At 43.8% G+C, this 22,387-nt stretch overlaps 1 protein-coding gene across 1 annotated transcript in view; it reads right to left on the bottom strand.

Annotated features, from left to right (window-relative positions):
* Positions 1-22,387, bottom strand: part of ZNF451 (zinc finger protein 451) — an 83,800-nt gene that overhangs the window by 3,028 nt on the left and 58,385 nt on the right. Inside the window, exons 12-14 of the mRNA XM_056137380.1 lie at positions 19,483-19,613; positions 13,922-14,108; positions 4,749-4,817 (exon numbers count right to left, since the gene is read on the bottom strand). Of these exons, the coding sequence (XP_055993355.1) occupies positions 4,749-4,817; positions 13,922-14,108; positions 19,483-19,613 (387 nt within the window). The remainder of the gene's footprint in view (positions 1-4,748; positions 4,818-13,921; positions 14,109-19,482; positions 19,614-22,387) is intronic.

Here is a 22,387-nt window from a genome sequence, read left to right as displayed (position 1 = left end):
TCCAAGGGAAAAGAATAAAGCTTACAGAAGATAGCACAGGAAGTATTTTTTTTGACTTTGGAACCACCAACAGTTGCTGGGTATCTGAACCCGGGCCAGGCTGCGTGCAAGGCAAGAGCTCTACCCCCTCTCTCTCTCCGGGCCCACAAAAAAACCACCTTCCTACGGCAAGAGGTTAAATAGGGTTCAGGGCTGAAGAGAAAGCACAGCAGTAGGGTGCCCGGCCAGCTTCAAGCCCTGGCACTCCCGGTGATCCCCAGAGCCTGTCAGGAGGAGTCTGAGCTTAGAGCCAGGTGTGGCTCAAAAAACCAAAAAAAATCTTGGGGTGCATGACTGTGAATGCGACATCTCACACTCTATATCACTGATGCACCAGGAGTAGCACACATTGGATAGGAAGGAAGGTAGAAAGAAACCAATCTCAATGAAAAAAGGATTGGCATGCAAGGCTCGACCTGTAACATGTTAGTCATCTCTTATACAAGGGCTAAGTGGTCCCAGGGTGTGATACAACAATCTTCACATTTTTTCTTCTAAGGAAACCTTTTTTGATCATTTTTAGAGAATCATTCATAACAAGCAATACAAAATAAATTATTTAGGTCCTGCTACTGGGGCAGGCTTGGGTGGTGGTTAGGAAAATTCGAAATAATGGGGGTGGGATTGGTGTTGGAATATTGAATGAAATAAATTATTATGAACAACCTTATAAAAATAAAATTAAAAAAAAACAAGAAAAAGGCAAGCACCAGAAGAAAGTATGAGATGGAATTTACACAGAGCTTGCCAAAGTAGAACATGAATAAAGACATAATCAAAAAAAATCAAGAAATTTGAAAAGATGCTGACAAAAATCAGAATGGACAATAAACATGAAATCAATTGGATAAATTAGCCAAATTTAATCAATCTATTATTTACATTAATGAATAAAAAATACTAAGTTAGTTTTAACTATGTATATTAAAACCACAAAGAAATATTAGCCCAGGGGCAGTCGAAATTTAAAACACAGTATTTTCAATGACTAATGAAGATACAGATGAACAGGGACTCCCATTCAAGACAGGAACAAAAGTTTCTGGGACAACTGATTTGGAAAAGCAATTTGGTACTACCTCCCAAAGTCAAACAAGAAGCAATTCCACTTGAAATGAATTTTCTGAGAAATGACAGCATTTACTAACCTTTGAGAAGGAATGAAGGGGAAATAACAAAAAGGAAATGAGGACAATAGGAGTTGAATTGTCACCTTTCTTCCCACCGACCCTTGCCGAAAGATGTGGTTCCAGTGAACACGGCGGAGTTTGAAAAGACTGACTTTGCAGGGCAGTTATAAATGTACACATCAGTGCACCAAGAGACAAGAGAAGGCAGACAGTAACCTTATTTGCAACAACCAGAGTGCGTACCAAAAGTTTAGAAACAGCAGGTGAATTATATTCCAGCATGTTATACAGATTGAGAATGAACAAACAGAACCAAAGTTACAAGCTAGCAATGAATAAAAAATACTAAATTCGTTTTAGCTCTGTATATTTGTCCCAGATGAATCTGCAAAACAATGTTGTCTGAAGGTGAACAGACCCACACAAATACATACGCCGATATAATAGACACTGACTCTATGTGGCAATTTAAGTTAAAACTTAAGAGACACGTCTTAAGTTCAGCTAAGCCACATTTTCAAGAGCTAAGTAACTACACACAATCTATCAGAAACCATCATAAGCAGATAGGCATCTTCATGATTACAGGAAATTCTTTTTTTGGTTGTCGCTGGGGAGCAGTGAAATCTGGCTGTGTTCGGACAGAGCCCACTTGTGGCTCAGGTGTCATTTCTGGTGGTTCTCAGGGCACGATATGTGATACCAGGAAATAAACCATGTCCGCCACATGCAAGAGATGAGGGATGGGCCCCGTCACAGCAAATTCTCTTGCATAGTGATGGTGCACATGAACTCATTTGGGTAAAGTTCAAAATCAAGCCAATTAAACTTATCTTCTGAGACATGACCGTACTTACTAATCTTTGAGAAGGAACAAAGGAGAAATGACAAAAAGGAAACGAGGGTACTTATACACTTGCCAGGGGTTGAATCGGCACCCTCCTCCCACCGACCCTCGCCAAAAGATGTGGTTCCAGTGAACGTGACTCAGTTTGAAAAGACTGTCTCTGCAGTGCAGTCGTAAGACTACTGTTTCCTCTATGTGGTATAGAAAATAGACGATATAGGATGTTTAGCCTGGGTAGTCAGAGAACAGTACAGAACAAAGAACGAGATGTACCATGGTACGGGGAGAGGGTCCCAAGGAAATCTGTTCTGCCTTTTGCCACCGTGAGTGAGAGTTGTGCTGGGAGGAAAGAGATCTGAAGAATTCAAGTTTTTTTTGAGTTTTGCTATCAGATCTGGACGATACCATCAGGTTTGCACAGAGCCAACAAAATCACCCACTACTCTCCCAGCCAAATGGCCCATCTTAATTTCCTTTAATCATAGGGAGACGTGAAGTAGTAGTTCTAATAAGCTGAAAGTGTCTTCATGTAATGCCAAGTGCCGTGTTTGATGCCGATGAAATAAAGACAACTTAATCATGATACTACTCGAGGAGCCCATTATTTTGTAGGAATGACAGACACAAAATCCACTTGGTACGGTATAAAGGGAGACTGAAGGAGGCGGACAGAAAATCAAGGAGAAGCCAATGCTCTCAATAACAACGTTAATTCTCAGTAGTTAATTCTCACAAGGGAAGAGAGTTGAGTTAGTTTTTATTAGGTACATAAAGGGGGAAAGGTACAGGGGAAAAGTGCAGAAGAGACCGTACTCCTTAGTTTACACATATCACTGTGGGCGTCTCACATCTACTTTAGTATTAGGAGATTAAAAAAACCACACACACATAACAACTTTCTGAATTTTCTTGGGATTAGAACACTTTGTCCCTGCCGCCTATGACAACTCGTCAAATGTTAATATTTTTAGAATCTTCTAACATTCTTTGCCAAATGAAAGAATCACAAAAAGTGCACAGACTGCCCAAATCTAAAACTGCGTGGCTTTTTAGAAAGCATAGATAATAAAATGCTAGAAATTCTGGTAACATGTCCAGTTGTACATATCTCACGTGCTCTGGGGTGGGAACCCACCAAACTGTGAAGGCTTGCTTCCAAACACGCATTCCTGGAACACTGCCAGAGCGATCCCTGAGCACAGAGCCAGGAGGAAGCCCCGAGAACAGCTGGGTGTGGCCCAGGAGCAAAACAGACCAAACCCAAAAAAGTCGTACTTTGTCTTGTATTTTCCATGGGACTAGTCGTAGGCGGAAAATGGAGGCTGCAAAGTTTGTCTCAAACTCACTCTGAAGTTCTCCCATTCGTCTAACTCATCATTAAGTGACTACCGGGCTCCCGGCTGGACCATTATAGACCGTAATGGGAGGGCAAGTTGCTCACAACGCTTACTCGCAATAAGGCTTTCTGTGAACAGTGAATTTTAGCTAGTAGGAAGGCTAGCGTTTTATGCTCCATTAAGTAGATGAAACCAATTCCACGACCAGACCCAAATTCTCAAACTCTGAAGAGCACAAAGTTTCTGGACGCTCTGAGTCAAACGAACTGAATTACATGTGGCAACGAGCATACGCACAGAAAACTAGTAACTGGGTAATTCTGTTTGTGAATATTTGGCCGGACTTGTCGCCCCACTTTCTGGCCTCTGTATTCCTATTCTCAAATCTTACATGGGATATACATTAAGCCTCATATTATACTTTAATGTCCAAAAAGCACAACATAAAAGTTTCAATTTCTTCAGAGAAGCTTAAAGTATTTTCTAAAATCCGTTGTCTCAATTCTCCCGATTGGTTGTTAAGAGAGAGCCTGTTACAAAAAATCAAAGTAAAAAATGAGTATATGCAAAACTAAATGATGCAGCCACTAACGATTCTACATAAATTAAAAAAAAGGTCTATAACAAATGGAAGCAAATATTTTTTTTCTTTAGGAGGAAAGATGAATTTTAATATGACTAGTCTCTTAATATTTAGATATGAGCTGGCTTTTACAGTTCATCTACATAACTTTAACACTAAAATAAGTAAAATTAAAAAAAAACACAACATTCTCCTAGCGATGGGGCTTGCGAACTCTTCTGGTAAGGTCTGAGAAGATAATTAAAAAGGCAGTTGTGTGGTGGTGTCGGTGGTGGTGTGTGTATGTCTGTGTCTATACTGCTTGTGCCCTAGCTATTTTGCCTTGCTCCTGTAGTGTGAGACAAGAGCACACTCAATACTTATGACTGTGATTGTGTTCCAATAAAACTTTACCAAATGAGGTGGTACACTAAATTGTTTCAAGGTCTATCGTTGGCTGATACTTTCCTAGCCTATTAACTTAGTATTAACTTTAAGTCATCTTACATGAGAAAATGTAAACTATCCCTGAGAAGTAACAACCCTTGTAAGAAGCAGAAGGGAGTTTAGGGGACAAAGAGTAAAAAACCGGAAACAAACCAACCAACCCTTGCAGATATACAAGTCAAGAAATAAGAAGATTGGGCCGGAACAATGGAACAGCAGATTGGGTATTTGCCTCGTCAACCCGGGTTCGATCTCTAGCAACCCGCCTGGTCCCCCGAGCACTGTCAGGAATAAGTTCTGAATGCAGAGCCAGGAGGAAGCCCTGAGTGTCAGCAGGCATGGCTCCCCTCTGCCTCAGAGGAAACGATAATAACTCGTTAAGTTACCTTCTGTGGACATGAATTCTTCGCCTACCGAAGTGTTTTTGATACCCAGGTTATCATCACTGTCACATTCTGTAAGGAAGAATCAAGAAATGTAAATGCATTTCTGTGAAAGTGGCTATAATGACATATATTCTCAAGCTATGATTTTCAATGATTTTCCCACACATTAGATAAATACCACAGTTCCAGATTGTTAATGCTTACAAAATATTACTACTTAGACTAGAAGCGATAGCACAGCGGGTAGGGTGTCTGCCTTGCACGCAGCCAACATGGCCAACCCGAGTTCGATTCCTCCGCCCCTCTCGGAGAGCCCAGCAAGCTACCGAGAGTATTCGATATGCCAGACACAGTAACAACAAAGTCTCCAATGGAGACGTTACTGGGCCCGCTCGAGCAAATCGACGATCAATGGGAGGGCCTTTACCTTTACCTTTAGACTAGAGGAAAAAAAAATGAAGTAACTCAATTCTCGGTTTTCTCTATTTTGAAACATGATTTGAGAAAGTTATTTTAACCTATCTAATAAGAAAATGTAAAATCCCAACACGAAAACGTAAAGACCCGTATCTTTATTTAGATCTAGCAGACAGTCCAAACTTTCACTTGCATAAGAAACATGATGTATTTTTAATGACCACAGATAAAATTATCCTTTAATTTGTAAAACTTACTTTTTATGGACATGACTGTTTTTAATAATGCTTCTTACTGGCGCAAATGCACTTAATTGAGATTTATTATGCTGAGACATTATAAAAGTGAAATGACTCTCTAGGTATTGCAAGACACTTAAAATTGAACCCATGACACTATCAGTAATATCTGGCTTATCATTTTAAGTATACACATACGTATCGTAGTAACTGAATTACGGTTTCAATAACTTTTAATAACAAGTCATATCTATTAGGAGAAATACATAAAAGCTTTAAACATGTTTTTAAATTTTGAAGACTCAATAATATGTAAAAACCAATACTTCCTTTACATTCTTTTTTCTTTTTTTTTTTTTGCTTTTTGGGTCACACCTGGCGATGCACAGGGGTCACTCCTGGCTCTGCACTCAGGAATTATCCCTGGCGGTGCTCAGGGGACCCTATGGGATGCTGGGAATCGAACCCAGGTCGGCCGCGTGCAAGGCAAGCACCCTACCCGCTGTGCTATCTCTCCAGCCCCTTTTTCATTTTTTAATATTTTACATTTTATTAAGATTTCCCATATTATTTTGCGGCAAAAATTAAGATCATCCTTTGTCATTCTAGAAGAATTCTAAAAAAGCTCTAAAAATCTATATTATTTCAGTGTTTTAAGAAAATAAAACCTTGTAGTTACAATTTAAAAGAAAAATAAAATTAGGTTCTAAAACTTAGGAACAAAGAGAAAACATCTAAGTATTTTTGTGTTACAATTAAAGTTCAGGCCAATTTAAAGCGGCAGGTCTTAACTAGTACACACAATCCAGTCACTGAATACAAGGTCTAAGGCAAAACTGCAGGTTGAGTCACAGGCATCGAGTTAGTCATCAGTTACAAGAATGTGGGGAGGACTTTAGTGCTGCTTTAGTCAGTTCCTCCTGTAGACTAGAAAATCTGGCTGTTCTTTCCCATTTTCAACTAGGCTATGGAAAACTGTACCATATAAATTTTAGAATGCCAAACCTATTGGTCCTATAGACTTACAGTCTCATTAGCAAGCTGAGGGAAACTTCAGCAGGCTTTGTTTGTCTTTCTTTTTATGTAATGCCTATTTGATAGACATAGGCTGTCCATGGGATCTAACAACGGTTCTCATTCCCTTGACCCTGAAAGAGCCCCCAATACGCCAGCGTTGGGAAAGACGAGTCAGGAGAGGCTGCTAAAATCTCAGGGCTAGAACGAATGGAGACGTTACTGGCGTCTGCTCAAGTAAATCGATGAACGAGACGACAGTGATACAGTGACAGGCTGTTTCAATAATCTAAACTTTTCACAGGATGGGTGAATTTTATGTTCACTGAGAGTTTAAAAATTGTATAACTGACATAGATTTAATGACATCAATCATACTTAATGCTTTCATTTATTTGAAAATAAAAGGCTCTGCCTAGTCCCTGAATAGGACCGAGCAAGTAGCATATTCAGATTTTTAAAAATATCTTGAGTCACAGTAAAATCTGTGCTCACTTTCATTTTACTGATTCATACCCACCTTCAATTAAGTTCATCCTCACAATAACTTAAAAAAATATATTAAAATTCTAGGTAGTATTATTACCTTTAGAACTGTAGATGTTTTAGTTAGGAACTACCAATAACTGAATAAAAAAAAAATCATGTTTTGAAATAGAAAATCCAGGGACGAGGATGTATCTCAGCGGTAGAATATATGCCTTACATATATGAAGTCATGGGTTTGATCCCACATACTGAATTAAAAGAAAATCCTTCAGCTGGAGATAGGACAGAGGTGAGGTGTTTGCCTTGCATACGAACGGCCACATTCAACTTCCGGCACTACATACCGTCCGTCCCCGAAGCACTGCCAGGAACGACCCGAGAACACAGCCAGCAGGAAGCCTTGAGCACTGCTGGCCGTGGCCACTTCCCTCCCCAACTCACAAAGAAAACGGTCAATGTTCTGTACGTCAGCGACAAGAAAGATACAGTCAAGTTCTACTCAATAAACAGGTACCAAAGAGCTCAAAAGGGCTTTTATACAAAGGCACTGATCATGACGAATGAAACGATGAAAATAGTTTCTCAGAAATTCGATCACGTGTATTGCTTTGCAAAAGGCTGGGTTATGGCACCGACCTCCAAATCCTTAAAATGTAAGGTTAGTTTGGTTGAACTAAGTAGCATCGTGGCACTGGCTTGCGAACCCAGGAAGTCACCACACGGGGGAACTTAAAAGCGGTGGTGGATTCCGTTCACATGTCTTAGCATGAGCTCATCCAACTGAGCTTGTCCTCCCAGGTCCAAGAAAAGAGAGCTCATCTGGCTTTGAGCGAAAAAACAAAAAAAAAATATCCTAGGGAACTTGACACAGTCCTTACTTCCAATAAACTTGCTTTTTAAAAAAGTGTGTGAACCCACCATCAAAGTTTTTCATCTTCTGCATCTCCTCCTCCTCTTCCTCAAAAAGGATCTTCCTAGAGATACAATTCCTGGGGCCGCGATTCAAACGCTAGAACACATGCTTAGCACGTGCAAAGCCCAGCATCTAACCCCCAGCCCAGGACACAGTTTCCTTACAAAAACTCTTATTTGGTGTCTTTACAGAAGACACCAAAGAACATCTAGTGATGTTATTAGAATGCAGCTGAATGACTCTCTCATTGTCTTCATTCTTCAAGGAACAAATCACCCCCAAAAACTTGCACTGTATGAGACTGGTGATCAGGTCGGTCGTTCAAAGTCTCAGGCTTCAGGCTGGGAGGCAATAAAGCAGTCAGCTCACGTGCCTCGCATGTGACCAAACCCAGTTCAATCCCTGAAACCTCTGGGCATCTTGAGGGTGCAGTCTTGAATGCCCTGACCGTGTGGCCTGGTAATGCCTATAGCACTGCCAGGCCAAAGCAGCACTGCAACCTCAAGCCCTAACACTGACCCACCACCATCCTGACGGGCTGAGCATCCCAGGGAGTGGCCCCTGGGTCCGCTGAGCACTGCTTGGGGCTCCTTCCTCCTTCTTCCTGATGTTCCCTTCCCACAAAGAAAAATCAGCATCAGCGAGAGAAGATGAAGAGAAATACACCATGTCTGTGCGCCCACAGGTAACTTTAGACATTCTAGTCAATAGTCTCATCAAATAAAGAGGGGTATCTAAAACATCATCATACAGTATAAAAAGACTGAAAACTATCTGGAACAAGATCTTTACGCATGCTTAAACATCCTCAACTACTACAGATATAATTAGCATGGTGGCTGGCACACAGGAAGTCCTCGATAAATGAAAGTCCCCTTTCTCTTCTTTCAAAGAGCATTTTAAGGGACTGAAAAGACAGTAGTGTATAGGGCTCATCTTGCACGTGGCTGCAAGGGTCTAATCCCGTTTTTCCATATGGTCCCAAGTACGGCCAGGAGTATATTCCTTAGTGCAGAGCCGGGAGTAACCCCTGAGCATCACCGGGTGTGACCCAAAAGCCAAAGTCAAAGAAAAACCACTTTTTTAAGGGGCGGGAGTGAGAATATAGTGGATAGGGCACTTGCCTTGCACAAGGCCCACCGGGTTCAATTCCTGGCATCACATATAGTCCCCGGGAATCATTCCTGAATGCAGAGCCAGTAGTAACCCCTGGGCATCACAGGATGTGGCCCCCAAACAAACAAAAAAATTATAAAAATTAATGAGTGTAATATAAAATAGAATTAATGAAGAGCAAGGGATGCCCAAAGTGTCAATTAAGGACAGATTAATATTTTAAATATCTACAAAGATTTATGCATACCAAAATGTTGGTATCTGAAGCCCTACTACTTAGGACAATCTGCAGAGCACAAACTCTGACACATTCAAATTTCAAATATTCCTAATGCTGACTTTGCTACAAAAAAACCCCCAATTTATCCTAACTTAAAAAGCGGAGCCCTGCCTACCAGAGTATCTGTAGTACCCCGCTTCTTATAGTTTCCTAGGCTACATCAGGAGCAACTCTGAGCACTGAACCAACGCAGACCCTGAGCACCACAGGTGTGGCTGAAAGAAATGAAACAAAGAAAATCCAAAAAGGAAGAAAGATCTCTTTTGGTTCTAATAAAGAAACATTTCTATGAAGGTAGAAATGGAAGACAGAAGATCAAGCTTCTTTCTTTTGTATTAAGTGATGGTGATCTCAAAAACCTGGCGACCAGAAAGAAAGAAAGAAAAAAAACACAACCTCATCGAAAAAAAAAAAAGCCCTGGCTCAAGTATCTAAAAAAATTTATCATTTTTCTTCATTAATTATTAGAAAAATATAAATCAAAACCATTATGAGATACCACGGCACACTCTTTAACATGGTTATTATAATTTATATATATTATAATATATATATTATATATCATACAACAAAAACAAGCAAAAAACCCTAGAATATAAAACACTGGTAAAAACTGGAATTCCGTGTTCTGTTGGTGAGACTGTAAAATAGTAATCCTGTGGGAAACAATAGTAACTTCTCAAAAGATTACAAATAGAAGTACCACATGATCTAATAAAGTTTTTGAATATATACTTAAAAGAAATATATACTTCAAGATCTTTTAGCAAGATCTTGAAGATACATATGTGTGTGTGTGTGTGTGTGTGTGTGTGTGTGTGTGTGTGTGTGTATAGCACTGAAGCACCGTTGTTCATTGATTTGCTCGAGCGGGCCCAGTAACGTCTCCATTGGAGACTTTGTTGTTACTGCGTTTGGCATATCGAATACGTCACGGGGAGCTTGCCAGGCTTTGACGTGCGGGCAAGATACTCTTGGTAGCTTGCCAGGCTCTCCGAGAGGGGCGGAGGAATCGAATTCGGGTCGGCCAGGTCGGCTGCATGCAAGCCTTACCCACTGTGCTATTGTTCCAGCCCATATATGTATGTGTGTGTGTATGTGTGTGTGTGTGTATTCACCCATAGTATAGCAGTATTATTCACAATAGCTAAAACCTGATTGCAAGCTAAGTGTCCAATGACATGAAAATGGATTAGCAAAATGGGAAATATACATACAATGGAATATTACTCAATCATATGACAGGGGGAAATTCTGATAGATGCCACGCAAAGACAGGGTAAGTAAAACCAAGACAAAAGTCAGGCCGTATGATTTTACCTCCAGGGAATACTCAGCACAGTGAAATTTACAGAGTGTCAACTAGTGGCGATGGGGTCGGGTCACGGAACCAGAAGACGGGAAGTCACTGCTTCAGGGGCCTGGCGTTCGCAGTGTTTTGAGTCTTGCAAGGCAAGGCCGGAGAGTGGAGACAGCTACACAACAAAGTGCACGCGGCCAAGAACACAGAACGGAAAGCTCTGGAACGGTGAAGCTGACAAATCTTTTTTGATCTGGGTCCTAGCCAGCATTCTCACGGCCACTCTGATGGTGCTTGGGGAACCATGCAGTGCTGGGGGTTGAACCCAGGCCCAGGCAGGAGACCAATGGAGCTATCTTGCTGGGCCACGATTATCAATCTTTTTTTTTTCTTTTCTGGGGTCACACTCGGCGATGCACAGGGGTTCCTCCTGGCTCTGCACTCAGGAATTACTTCTGGTGGTGCTCAGGGGACCATATGGGATGCTGAAAACTGAACCCAGGTCGGCTGTGTGCAAGGCAAACGCCCTACCCACTGTGCTCCAGCCCCAAGATAATTTTATGTACATCTTACTACAATACACTGTCCACTGTCACTGTCCTCCCATTACTCATCGATTTGCTCAAGCGGGCCCAGTAACGTCTCCATTGTGAGACTTCTTGTTACTGGGTCTGGCAGGGGCGAGATACTCTCGGTAGCTTGCCAGGCTCTCCGAGAGGGGCGGAGGAATCGAACCTGGCTCAGCTGGGCTGGCTGTGCGCAAGGCAAACGCCCTACCGCTATGCTATCACTTACTACAATTAAAAAAAGAAAATGAAAAAGAAGAGTTAAAAAAAGAAGAGCCAGGGAAAAGCATTCCTTTTTTTTAAGTTTTAAATTTATCGTCAGGCAGGGGAGTTGTGACACATCCAGCAATGCTCTGGGGCTGCTCCTGGCTCAGTGCATAGGGGTCACTGCTGGTGGTGTTGGGGGAACATCTCTAGTGCCTGGGATCGGACCGTGCAAGAGCCTCAGCCAAGTACTTACAGCTCTTCTCCCCTAAAACGCAGTATTTCGTAAAAAGACTAAAAAACAAATGAATGTAGTACTTAAGAATCATACTTTTCTTTTTATGGTGGTATGGAAAAACAGCGACTTTTCACTGTGTACCAGCAATGCTTTGTCTACTCTGCCAGACACTAAACTAATAAGGCGTTTCTGACGGCCTAATACAGATATAAAGTGGAGCTCAGAAAGTCAAATAATTTGACTGAAATTACATAGTTAGGAAGTAGCAGTGTTAGTATTTGAACCAAAGCCCCTTTCCTTCTTTATGTACTGAACAACTGCTGTACTTGATAAAAATTCAGACTAAAGTACACACGTGTACCCAAAGAACGTAAGTTCAAAAAAGCACCGATTATGAATGGAGAAAATTATTTAGAGCGTAAGAGGCTTTCAGAGGGGAACAAGCATCATGTAACAACCTACAAATTTTACCCTGTTATAATATACCCACAGGAACACGCTTGTATGCAATTCTTACTCCAAAACAAGTTTAAACGAAGGCAAATCCTTAGTAAGTTTTGTATTCTAAACGGTAAGAGAAATTCTCCCCCAAAAGGCACCAACAAAAGAGAAGAGGGTTGCCCAGGGTGGCAAAGGTAAAAATGTAAGTATTTTATAGGTTTTTAAGTAACTATTCGTAAGAATCAGGGGAAAGTATGGCCAAAAATAAAAGAAAAAAGAAAAAATATTTTTTAAGTCAGATTTAAAAAAATCAAGTGGGGTGATCATAAAAATAACAGACAGGAAGATAAAATTCAATACTTAGGAAAGATGTGAATATGCAAGAATTAATTTCTATTTAATGACTCCTAACTTTGTGGCTGTGAACAGATCCACTGCAAGTGACGAGAAAAAAAATCTTCAGAATATTTCAACTTTTAAGAATATTTGGCCTTGGGGCTGGAGCAACAGCACAGCAGGTAGGGCGTTTGCCTTGCACACAGCCAACCCGGGTTCGATTCCCAGCATTCCATATGGTCCCCTGAACACCGCCAGGAGTAATTCCTGAGTGTATGAACCGGGAGTAACTCCTGTGCATTGCCGGGTGTGACCCAAAAAAGCAAAAAAGAAAAGAAAAGAAAACTTGCTAGGGGCAAACACACCTGGATGTAAAAACGCAGCCAGTTTTTCGCGAAGGCCACCCAGGGACACCATCACATTTTATCATGTTGCTTATGCCTGCCGTCCAAGACACTTAAATTATTCTGTTATCTCTTCGACCCAGACTTAGTTCAGAAATTACGGAGGAGGAGAATCCCCAGAATTAAATGAATTCTACCTTTCTTAAATAGCTGTGATAAGGGAAACTGTACATGAGCGTCCCCTTTCAGTGCACAACCAAAGAGAAGGGGCCAGAGAGAGAGTGAAGCAGGCAGGACACTTGGCCTTGCACACGGCTAACCTGGGTTCGATCCCCAGCATCCCACATGGTGCCCCAAACCCTGCCACGGGTAGTTTCTGAACGCAGAGCCAGGGATAACCAAACCCATGATCCTCCTACACACCCCGTAGAAAACCCCAAATGAAAAACAGCCAATCAAAGAAAGTCCCAAAGACGGAGGAGCTAGCTCAAAGACCTAGGGCGCATGTTTTACATGCTGAAGGCCTGGCTGGATCCCTACCACCTCATGGTTCCATCAGCACTGCTAGGACAGACCCTCAAGGACTGAGCACCACTGGGTGTTACCACAAAATCAGAAGGAGGGGAAAAAAAAAAGTAAAACTCCCCAGTGATTGGCAAGAAAGTTACTTCTCCTTACAAGGAATTACAGTCCTTCTGGCTTTTAGTTTGCCCCTGTCTTGCGTGTCAAAATGGTCTATTATTTGGGTCTGGTACTGTCATTTCGTGATGTAATGCTTTCTGAAAAACTGGGGATAAATTTGGAATTCCGAGAAGTGAAGGTCTGGATTCTAAATTCTGCAAAACCGTACTAACATAGTGGAAACGGCAGGTATCTCTCTGCAGCACAGATATGCATATTATCTACCAGACTTAAAAGGAAAAAAAAAAGATACCCAAGGCCAGGATATGGTTGCAGTAGGAAAAGCATCCACCCTGCACGTGCAGGCACTTTGTGGCTTCACAAACGTCACAGGGGACAGCCCGAGCCCCAGCAGGCTAAACACTGCCGGGAGGGGTCCCCGCAGAAGAGTCAAGAAAACAGAGAGGTTCCTCCCACTTGTGTAACAGGACAGGAAAGACAAATGAATAGACAGGCAGACAGATAGAGAAATGCCCCGAGCAGGATGGTTTAGCGAGCAGGCAACAATTCACCAGTGGGCAGCAGTTTATTGGTGTTTCTCAGCAGTGAAATCTTCTCCTTTTTGGCGGTTTGCACTGTGACTGCAGCTGCATACCTTTGGTGGTGTCAGATATGCTATTCAACAAGGCACACATCATGTCTCCCTCTAGGTGGTGAGGGTTCAGGATATGTGCTGGCCGCTGAGTTTTCTTAAACTGATTCTCCAGCTCCAGAAAACCTTGATCTCCTGAGAGGATGGTGAAAGGAATTTGCTTCGGCAGCTGTTCATCTAAACGGCCAGCCTAAACGGAAATATAGGACGTTAGGTCCATAAAAAACATTAAGCGCTTGCATTTTAAAGTTTTGCATTCTAATTCCATTTATAACTCAGAGTGAACACATATCTACGAAGCATGTTTAGCTGTTCCCTATAAGCCCGTTAGAAATGAAACGTTACAAAAATTTTATCAACTACAAAATATTAGATGAGCTATTTGATGTCACACCAAAAAGAAACCCTCACACAAAGCTAGGAGAAGAGACACTTCTTTTTTCATCTAAATATTAGAAATCAGGGACCAGACCAATAGAACATCAAGTAGGACATTTGCCTTGCACGTGGCCAATCTGGGCTCAATTTCCTGGCATCCCACATGGTCCCCAAGCACTGCCAGGAGTAATTCCTGAGTGCACAGCCAGAAGAAAGAAACCCGTGAGCATTGCTGGGTGTGACCCAAAATGAAAAAAAAAAAAAAAAGAAAAAGACATTTCTAGAGAAAGGCCGTGTGCATGACTTAATACTGGCACCAGATAAATGGAAAAAGAAATGTAGTTTTAAATTGAAGCAGCAGAGACTCAGTCTCGGAAGGAAGCAACATGCTATAGAGACGTCCCCTCACCTGGTGCCAGGCTGACTTCATCCGGGAGCCCTGAAGGGGGACAGGTGTGTCCCTCTGCCTGCCCCAAGTGAACCCTGGCGGCTGCACACCTCCAGAACCCATTTGCCACCGTGCACGGGGCTGACCTTCACAGGCTCATCCAGAGCCCTCCGCCCCCATGCATGAATCTGCTGAAAAACCCAGGTATGCGGTAACTGTGACTGAAATCCCGGGCTCACCCAGAATCGGGAATGGACCCCCTCCTCCCATGTCCCCGTGGTCTGGGTTCCTGGCAGTCACACCCACGAACTGCCTCTGGGCGTCATTTCAGCACATGAATAGCCATGATCCAGAGACCCACCAATAAATCTCGGAAGAGAGCAAAACGCTGCAGAGATGCCTTCAGACCCCCAAAGCAGTATCCAGATAAAAATTTAACTCCAGCTCTAGCTCCATAGTTAAAATTTTAGAATTCCTGCAGTGATTATCTCATACTCCTCACCATTGATATACCAGGTGTAAGGTAAAGGCAACCAATCTTGATTAAAAAAAAGAATTTACATATATATATATATATTACGGTCCTCCCCTTGTTCATCGATTTGCTCGAGCGGGCCCAGTAACGTCTCCATCATGAGACTTGTTGTTACTGTGTTTGGCATCTCGAGTACATCACAGGTAGCTTGCCAGGCTCTGCCGTGCGGGCGAGATCCTCTCGGTAGCTTGCCGGGCTCTCCGAGAGGGGCAGAGGAATCGAACTCGGGTCGGTCATGTTGGCCGCTTGTAAGGCCAACACCCTACCGCTGTGCTATCGCTCCAGCCCACATATATATATATACACACACACACATATATATAAGCACACAAGGCTCAGCCTGTAACAATATGTTAATGGTCTTATACAAGGGCTTAAGAGCTCCTTCAAGGAAACCTTTTTGAATCATTTTTAGTGGATTATTCATAACAAGCAATACTCTAAGTGTTTATTCTATCAGCCCTGTAGCACTGTCCTCCCACTGTTCATCGATTTGCTCGAGCAGGCCCAGTAACGTCTCCATTGTGAGACTTGTTGTTACTGTGTTTGGCATATCGAATACGTCACGGGGAGCTTGTCAGGCTCTGCTGTGTGGGCAAGATACTCTTGGTAGCTAGCCGGGCTCTCCAAGATGGGCAGAGGAACTGAACCTGGCTCGGCTGGGCCGGCTGTGCACAAGGCAAACGCCCTCCCGCTGTGCTATCGCTCCAGCCCAACAAGCAATACAAAATAAATTATTTAGCATCTGCCTTTGGGACAGGCTTGGGTGGTGGTTGGTAAAATCTAAGATAATGATAATGGGAAGGTCTGATAATGGTTCTAATGGTGGTGGGACTGGTGTTGAAATATTGAATGTAATTATTGTGAACTTTATGAAAATGAAATTTTAAAAAATTTAAGCAGTAGTCAAATTTACTGGGTAAATTTTTGGCATTGGCCTGACATGTATCTTTAAACAGAGAATTTAAATTGGATGTCATCACTGATTCAAATGTGTAAAGAGAAATTCATTGGTTATTATTACTTAGATTTCAACCAAAAAAAATAAATTATACATCACCCACACTGTTTCAATATTAATATAAAAATATTCTAATAAAAAGTTTTAAAGGAATTTGTGAAAAAAATTAACGGGGTCTGGAGCTGATTGATAGCACAGCAGGTAAGGCATTTGCCTTGCACACGGCAGACCCGGGTTCGATCCCATAGGGTCCCTCAAGTACCGCCAGGAGTAATTCCTGAGTGTATGAACCAGGAGTAACCCCTATGCATCGCTGGATGTGACCCCCCAAAAAAATGAAAAAAAAATTAACTGGGTCTTGGGTTGGCAGTTTTTCTAGGTGTCAAGCAGAGAGAAGTAAATGCCAATCCTACCTACATCAAAAGTGACTGTCAAAGTGCCTCCTAACATAAACACCCAGGAATGGCTGAGATCAGTACCAGGAATTTTTCTCCATGACTTGAAGGCCAGCCACACGTGCTAGGGGAAAAGGAAGCTCAGATAGAGAAGAGAGCACCAAATAAAGGGTGTTGGGAGGATCCTCCCAGGATGGGAGATGCATGCTGAAAGTAGACTATAGACCGAACATGATTGCCACTCAAGGCCTCTCTTGCAAAACACAGTACCCAAAAGAAGAGAGGGAGAGCAAGGGGGAATGCCCTGCCACAGAGGCAGGGTGGGACAGGGAGGATGGGGGGTGGGAGGGATGCTTGGACCCGTGGTGGTGGAGGATGGGCGCTGGTGGAGGGATGGGTACTCGATCATTGTATAACTGAAACCCAAGCACAAAAATTTATAAGTCTATAACTGTACCTCATGGTGTTTCACTAATAAAAAAAAATGATAAAAAAAAGACAGTGCAGGATATGCAAAAACTTTTATAGTGAAGGGATTAACATGACTGTGTAAGTCAACAATAAAGTATTAACAATAAATAATTTTTTTTATGTAAAGGTAAAGGCCCTCCCGTTGATCGTCGATTTGCTCGAGCGGGCCCAGTAACGTCTCCATTGGAGACTTTGTTGTTACTGTGTCTGGCATATCGAATACTCTCGGTAGCTTGCCGGGCTCTCCGAGAGGGGCGGAGGAATCGAACTCGGGTCGGCCATGTTGGCCGCGTGTAAGGCGAACGCCCTACCCGCTGTGCTATTGCTCCAGCCAAAATGATGGCACCTTATAATTTGTGGATATGGTTTTAATTATTTCTACATTGTGAGAGGAAGAGTCAAAATTATCAGTGATTAATCCTGACACTAAGAGGGTTTCTAACTCTAAATAAACTTGGCATTTTCTTGCAAAAAAAAAAAAAAACCAAAAAAACAAAAACAAAAAAAAAAGTGCCTCCTAATTCCAAGCCAGTGAAAATGTAAAAATATTTTTGCATGTATCAAGGACAGTGTTTTCTCTCAGTCCTCTATCCCTTAAGTAGTTGAGGGTCACACTACGCTTAGCTGAAGAGTCTGCCAGGAACTGGGAAGAAAGTAGCAAATAAGGAGGTGATGTCATTCTGCCCCCACAGTAGAACCTGGCATGTAAAAATAAGAGTACTGGAGAAATGACCCACAGCGTCATTATAAGTCGGGGGGGAAAACCCAAAAGAGCTCTCAGATTCACATTCGGACGTTTCCTGTTTCGAAGTGAGGGTCACACCCAGTGACGCGGTGTAGTGAAGGCTCCCAGCTGCACTGGGGAGGTCACGTGGTCCTGGAGCCCAAACTCAAGGCAGGTGTTCTACCACCTGCGCAGGCTACCTCCAAGGCCCCTCACCTGAGATTCTTCTCTTCTGCTATGCTGTGGTTTTGAGGCCACACCTGGCCGTGCTCGGGTGTTGTATACTAACCCTGTTTTAGGCTTCATCAGTGATCTGCCCCTTTTCCGCCTCCCAGAGAAGCTTACAGTGCTCTTACGAGCATCCCAATTCCGTGAATTTATCTTGAACCTTTCCTTTGCTCTTTCCCTCTCATGGTCACAGTTCCCCAAGCCCGTCTCGGTTACTTACAAGCCAAAACTTTCTGGTAATTCTGGACTGTGTATTTGGAGGGAATTACCTGCTTTTCCAATTTCCCCTAGATCCTTTTCCTATTTCACTATAAAGCAATGCTCTCTGCTTAAACACAGAAAAACCTTAATGCTCTGCTCCTCATATTTGGGAGTTGACTGGCTCTGAAATATCTCTGCTCCTGGGCATCCATCGTAATGACCTGACTCAGACTTTGGCTGCCGTCGTTCCCAACACCTCCAAAGGGAAATCCTGAGGATGGGGATGGATCCGGGGCTAGGGGCGAAGCTACCCCAGCACCAAAATGTAACAGTCTAGGAAGCATAAAAGCACGTTCTTGATACAAGCTATTTTGACTTAAGAGACAGGACCCTCAGGGGGAAGGAGAAGCTGAACCAGCCTGAGGACTTAAGTCTGGGAGTTACGGCAAAAGCCGTGCCTGCCCTCGGAGCCCAGAGCACTCAAGTTTGGAATCTTTACTTCGTATCCTGTCTGTCCAAACCACTACAAGTATTGATAAGACGTAAACGTAAATGCTTACTATGTACCACGAGAGGGAAAGAGAAAAGCCAGATAGATGTCCCTAGGCGACGGCGTCTCTAAGAGAATCGCCCCCACCGAAATGCTTGACCTCTGTACGTGATTGCTCACACCTCCACGATGCCCTCTACCTCAAACCCCTAGATGTTCTTTAAGATTAGTAGCAGCTCTGCATTAAACGGGCCGTTTTTGACCATCTACCCATGAGTCCTTCGTCTCACTGTTCCTCTGCTGGAGAAGCCTGAGCGGGCGGCTTTCAGCCACCGAATGCAAGCATCACAGCACCCACACGTTGTGGGCTCACACTCAGGGCTCAGTCCTGGTCCTCTGCCCAGAAACCACTCTAGGTGGGCTCAGGGGACCGCAGGTGGTGGCAGGGCTCAAACCCGGGTCTGCCACATACAAGGCAAGTGCCCGACCTAGGCAAACACCCACATGTGGGCTATTGCTCTAGCCCCAGATTTTTTTTTTTAATGCTTTTATTAAGCAGTTTTACTAGGCAGTCATTCTTTTCTTTTTTTTCCTTGCTTTTTGGGTCACATCCAGTGATGCTCAGGGGTTACTCCTGGCTCTGCACTCAGGAATTACCCCTGACGGTGCTCAGGGGATCATATGGGATGCTGGGAATCGAACCCGGGTGGGCCGCATTCAAAGCAAATGCCCTACCAGCTGTGTTATTTCTCCAGCCCCTAGCCCCCGATTTTGAAAGGAAACAATGACTTACGTGCATGCATATAGCAAAGTCAGCAGCGTCTTTTCTTTTACTACAGCGAGGGTGAAGGAAGAAGCAGCCAATCCTGTTCAGGTAATTATAGATCTTACAGTTTAGTGGAGGCTTCCAGTTAGTATTTCCTCCTATTATTTTCGGAAAAGACATAAATAAAGAACATAGTCAAAGATGGGAAAGAACGGAACACTGGATACAAGTGGGAACTCTTCGGTAAAAAACACATATTAGAAAAAAAAATTTTTTTTTCTAGAGGAAAAGAATTAAATTAGAATATGTGTAAGAACCCAGCTCTCAGGCACACGTCACCATCTTGTTCCTCGACTATCTTGAAAAAGATTCAACTCCTCAGAATCGGCTCCCTCATCTGAAAACTCACTGGGACATTATACCGAACCAAGAGGAATACAGGCGAAAAATTTCTAAGGACTATCATTCGATACGCATTAGAAGGTTTCTGTAATTACAAATGCCATGGCTGTTTAGTCGATTAAAATGATAGGAAATCAACAAAGCTAGGCCTACTAAAAGATCGTATTAGCAAACTTAACAAGACCCATGTATATTCAAATACACTCAAGCACACTCATGCACACACACACGTGCACGCACACACACACACACACACACACACACACACACACAGAGCTGTTTTTTGTTTTGGGGCCACATTCGGCTGCGCTCAGAGATCACACTCCTGGTCATGCTCAGGGGACCAAATGCGGTGCAGTGGATCAAACTCGGGACAGCTGCATTCAAGGCAAACGTTCTCTGCACCATCTCCCCTGCCCGACGAAAGTCTATCTTAAATCACAATCACCAGCTTTTCCTCAAACATGAAGTCTATCAGAGGCACTTCCTCCAGCTGCAGTCAGTGGTTCACACGAAACTGCTCATTTATGACTCACTGTCATCCCATTGTTCATCGATTCACTTGAGCAGGCGCCAGTAACGCCTCCATTCGTCCCAGCCCTGAGCTTTTAGCAGCCTCTCCTGACTCGTCTTTCCCAACGCTGCTGTATTGGGGGCTCTTTCAGGGTCAGGGGGATGAGGCCCGTTATTGTTTCTGTAATTCTGGCGTATTGGATATGACACAGGGAGCTTGCCAGGCTCTGCTGCGTGGGCAGGATACTCTCGGTAGCCTACTGGTGTGACCTGTGATTTCTTGCCTACTGTCTGAACCCCATCAAAAATGGTGAGGCAATGACGGGAGATGGGTAGGGAGCGTCTTATGATGTGTCCAGGAATATGTTTACTCATATGTGAGGCTTGGCCCGAGCATGTGGAAAGCGGCCTGGAGCATGGCGGCGGTTGGGTAGTGGAGGTCGGCTGCCAGGGCTGGGTCCCTCGGGGTGGGGAGGGCTCTTACTCACCCCACTCTGGGGCGCCGCCCTGGGTGTAAACAGCCTGGCGCAGAGTCTGCTGGCATGGTGACGGGGGCCATTTTATGAATGGTTAAGAGAAACTGTGAGGGCAATGATGGCAATCTGACAGTGTCACTAGTACGACTGCTACGAGGCTCAAACTGAAAAGCCTGCCTCCGAAAAGTTAGTGTAGAGCTAGAGCGAGACACAGCGGGCAGGGCGTTCGCCTGGCACGCAGAGGACCCGGGTTCGGTTCCCAGCGTCCCATAGGGTCCCCCAAGCAGCGCCAGGAGTAACCCCTGTACACTGCCGGGCGTGACCCAAAAAGCAGAAAAAAAAATTTTTTTTTTAAGTGAGTTGTATACTTTGTAAAATGTAAATTTCCCAGTCTATTTCCTTAGATTTTAAAAAGGAGAGTATTGTCATCAGTTAAGGATGTGCCAGTGACAAGCAAATTATGTGGCACCTTGTGTTACAAGTTTTTCAGTCTTGGGGTGGAGAAACAGTAGAGGGTAGGGCGCTTGCCTTGCGTGTGGCCAACCCGGGTTTGATCCCCAGCACCCCACATGGTCCCCTGAGTCTGCTACGAGTGATCCCTGAGCAAGAGACAGGAGAAAGTCCTGTATCACTGGGTGTGCCCCCCCCCCCAAAATAAATGAAAAAGTTTCCGTCTGCATTTAAAGACACAAAGATTTTTGGAGACACCAGGAAGAGCTAGCATATCCATAAAGAAATGTAAAGAGACCATCTACAGCCAGGACCCAGAGACTCACTGCCCTTCTCTCTCAGAAGAGAGCAGAAAACGATACACACCATGGCCACGTCACTGGACCCGGCGCCAGGCCGGTTCATTCAGGGGGAGGGGGGAGGGAGGACCCTCCCCCAGCAGCTGAAAACCTCCAGAACTCAACCACTGCCCTGCTCACGGCCAAGGCACACCCATGAGTGAACTTTTCCTGGACCCCCGCGACTACAAATGCAGCTGCACAACATGTCATACCTCCTACCACTAATATTCCAAGAGTAGCGCACCACATTTGGTGGGGTTTAAGGTAGGAGGCAACCAATCTTAGAGGAAAATATATATAAATATATAAACAGCTCCTGGGAGAGAACAAGGCAGAGTCTCCTACCCTATGCCTGACTGTCTCCACCAGGGCCCAACAGCTGAAGACCACCGGGGCCCAGCCAAGGCCATGCTGGGAGCACTCTCCACACACTTGGATGAGCCTCACGCATAAAAGAACTGACAGAGGAACCCAGGTGTGTGGGACCCGGGGCTGAGATCTCCAAGCCTGCACGGTTTGGGACTGGACCTGCCAGTAGCTAGACAGTTACACCCACCAACTGCCGTGTAACCCCAACAATGGCCAGGATCCAGAGATTATCACACTCAGCTCCACGGCCGCGCGACATCTTATCATCTCATTCCTAATTCGGTCAAACTGGCAGGCTACCAAATGTAACATGCCCACACGGCAGAGTCTGGCAAACTCCCCGTGGTATACCCAATATGCCAAATACCAGTAACAATGATG

The sequence above is a fragment of the Sorex fumeus genome, unplaced genomic scaffold, assembly GCF_029834395.1.
Source record: "Sorex fumeus unplaced genomic scaffold, SorFum_2.1 ptg000124l, whole genome shotgun sequence".
Taxonomy (NCBI): Eukaryota; Metazoa; Chordata; class Mammalia; order Eulipotyphla; family Soricidae; genus Sorex; species Sorex fumeus.
This window is presented reverse-complemented; position numbering and strand designations above follow the sequence as displayed.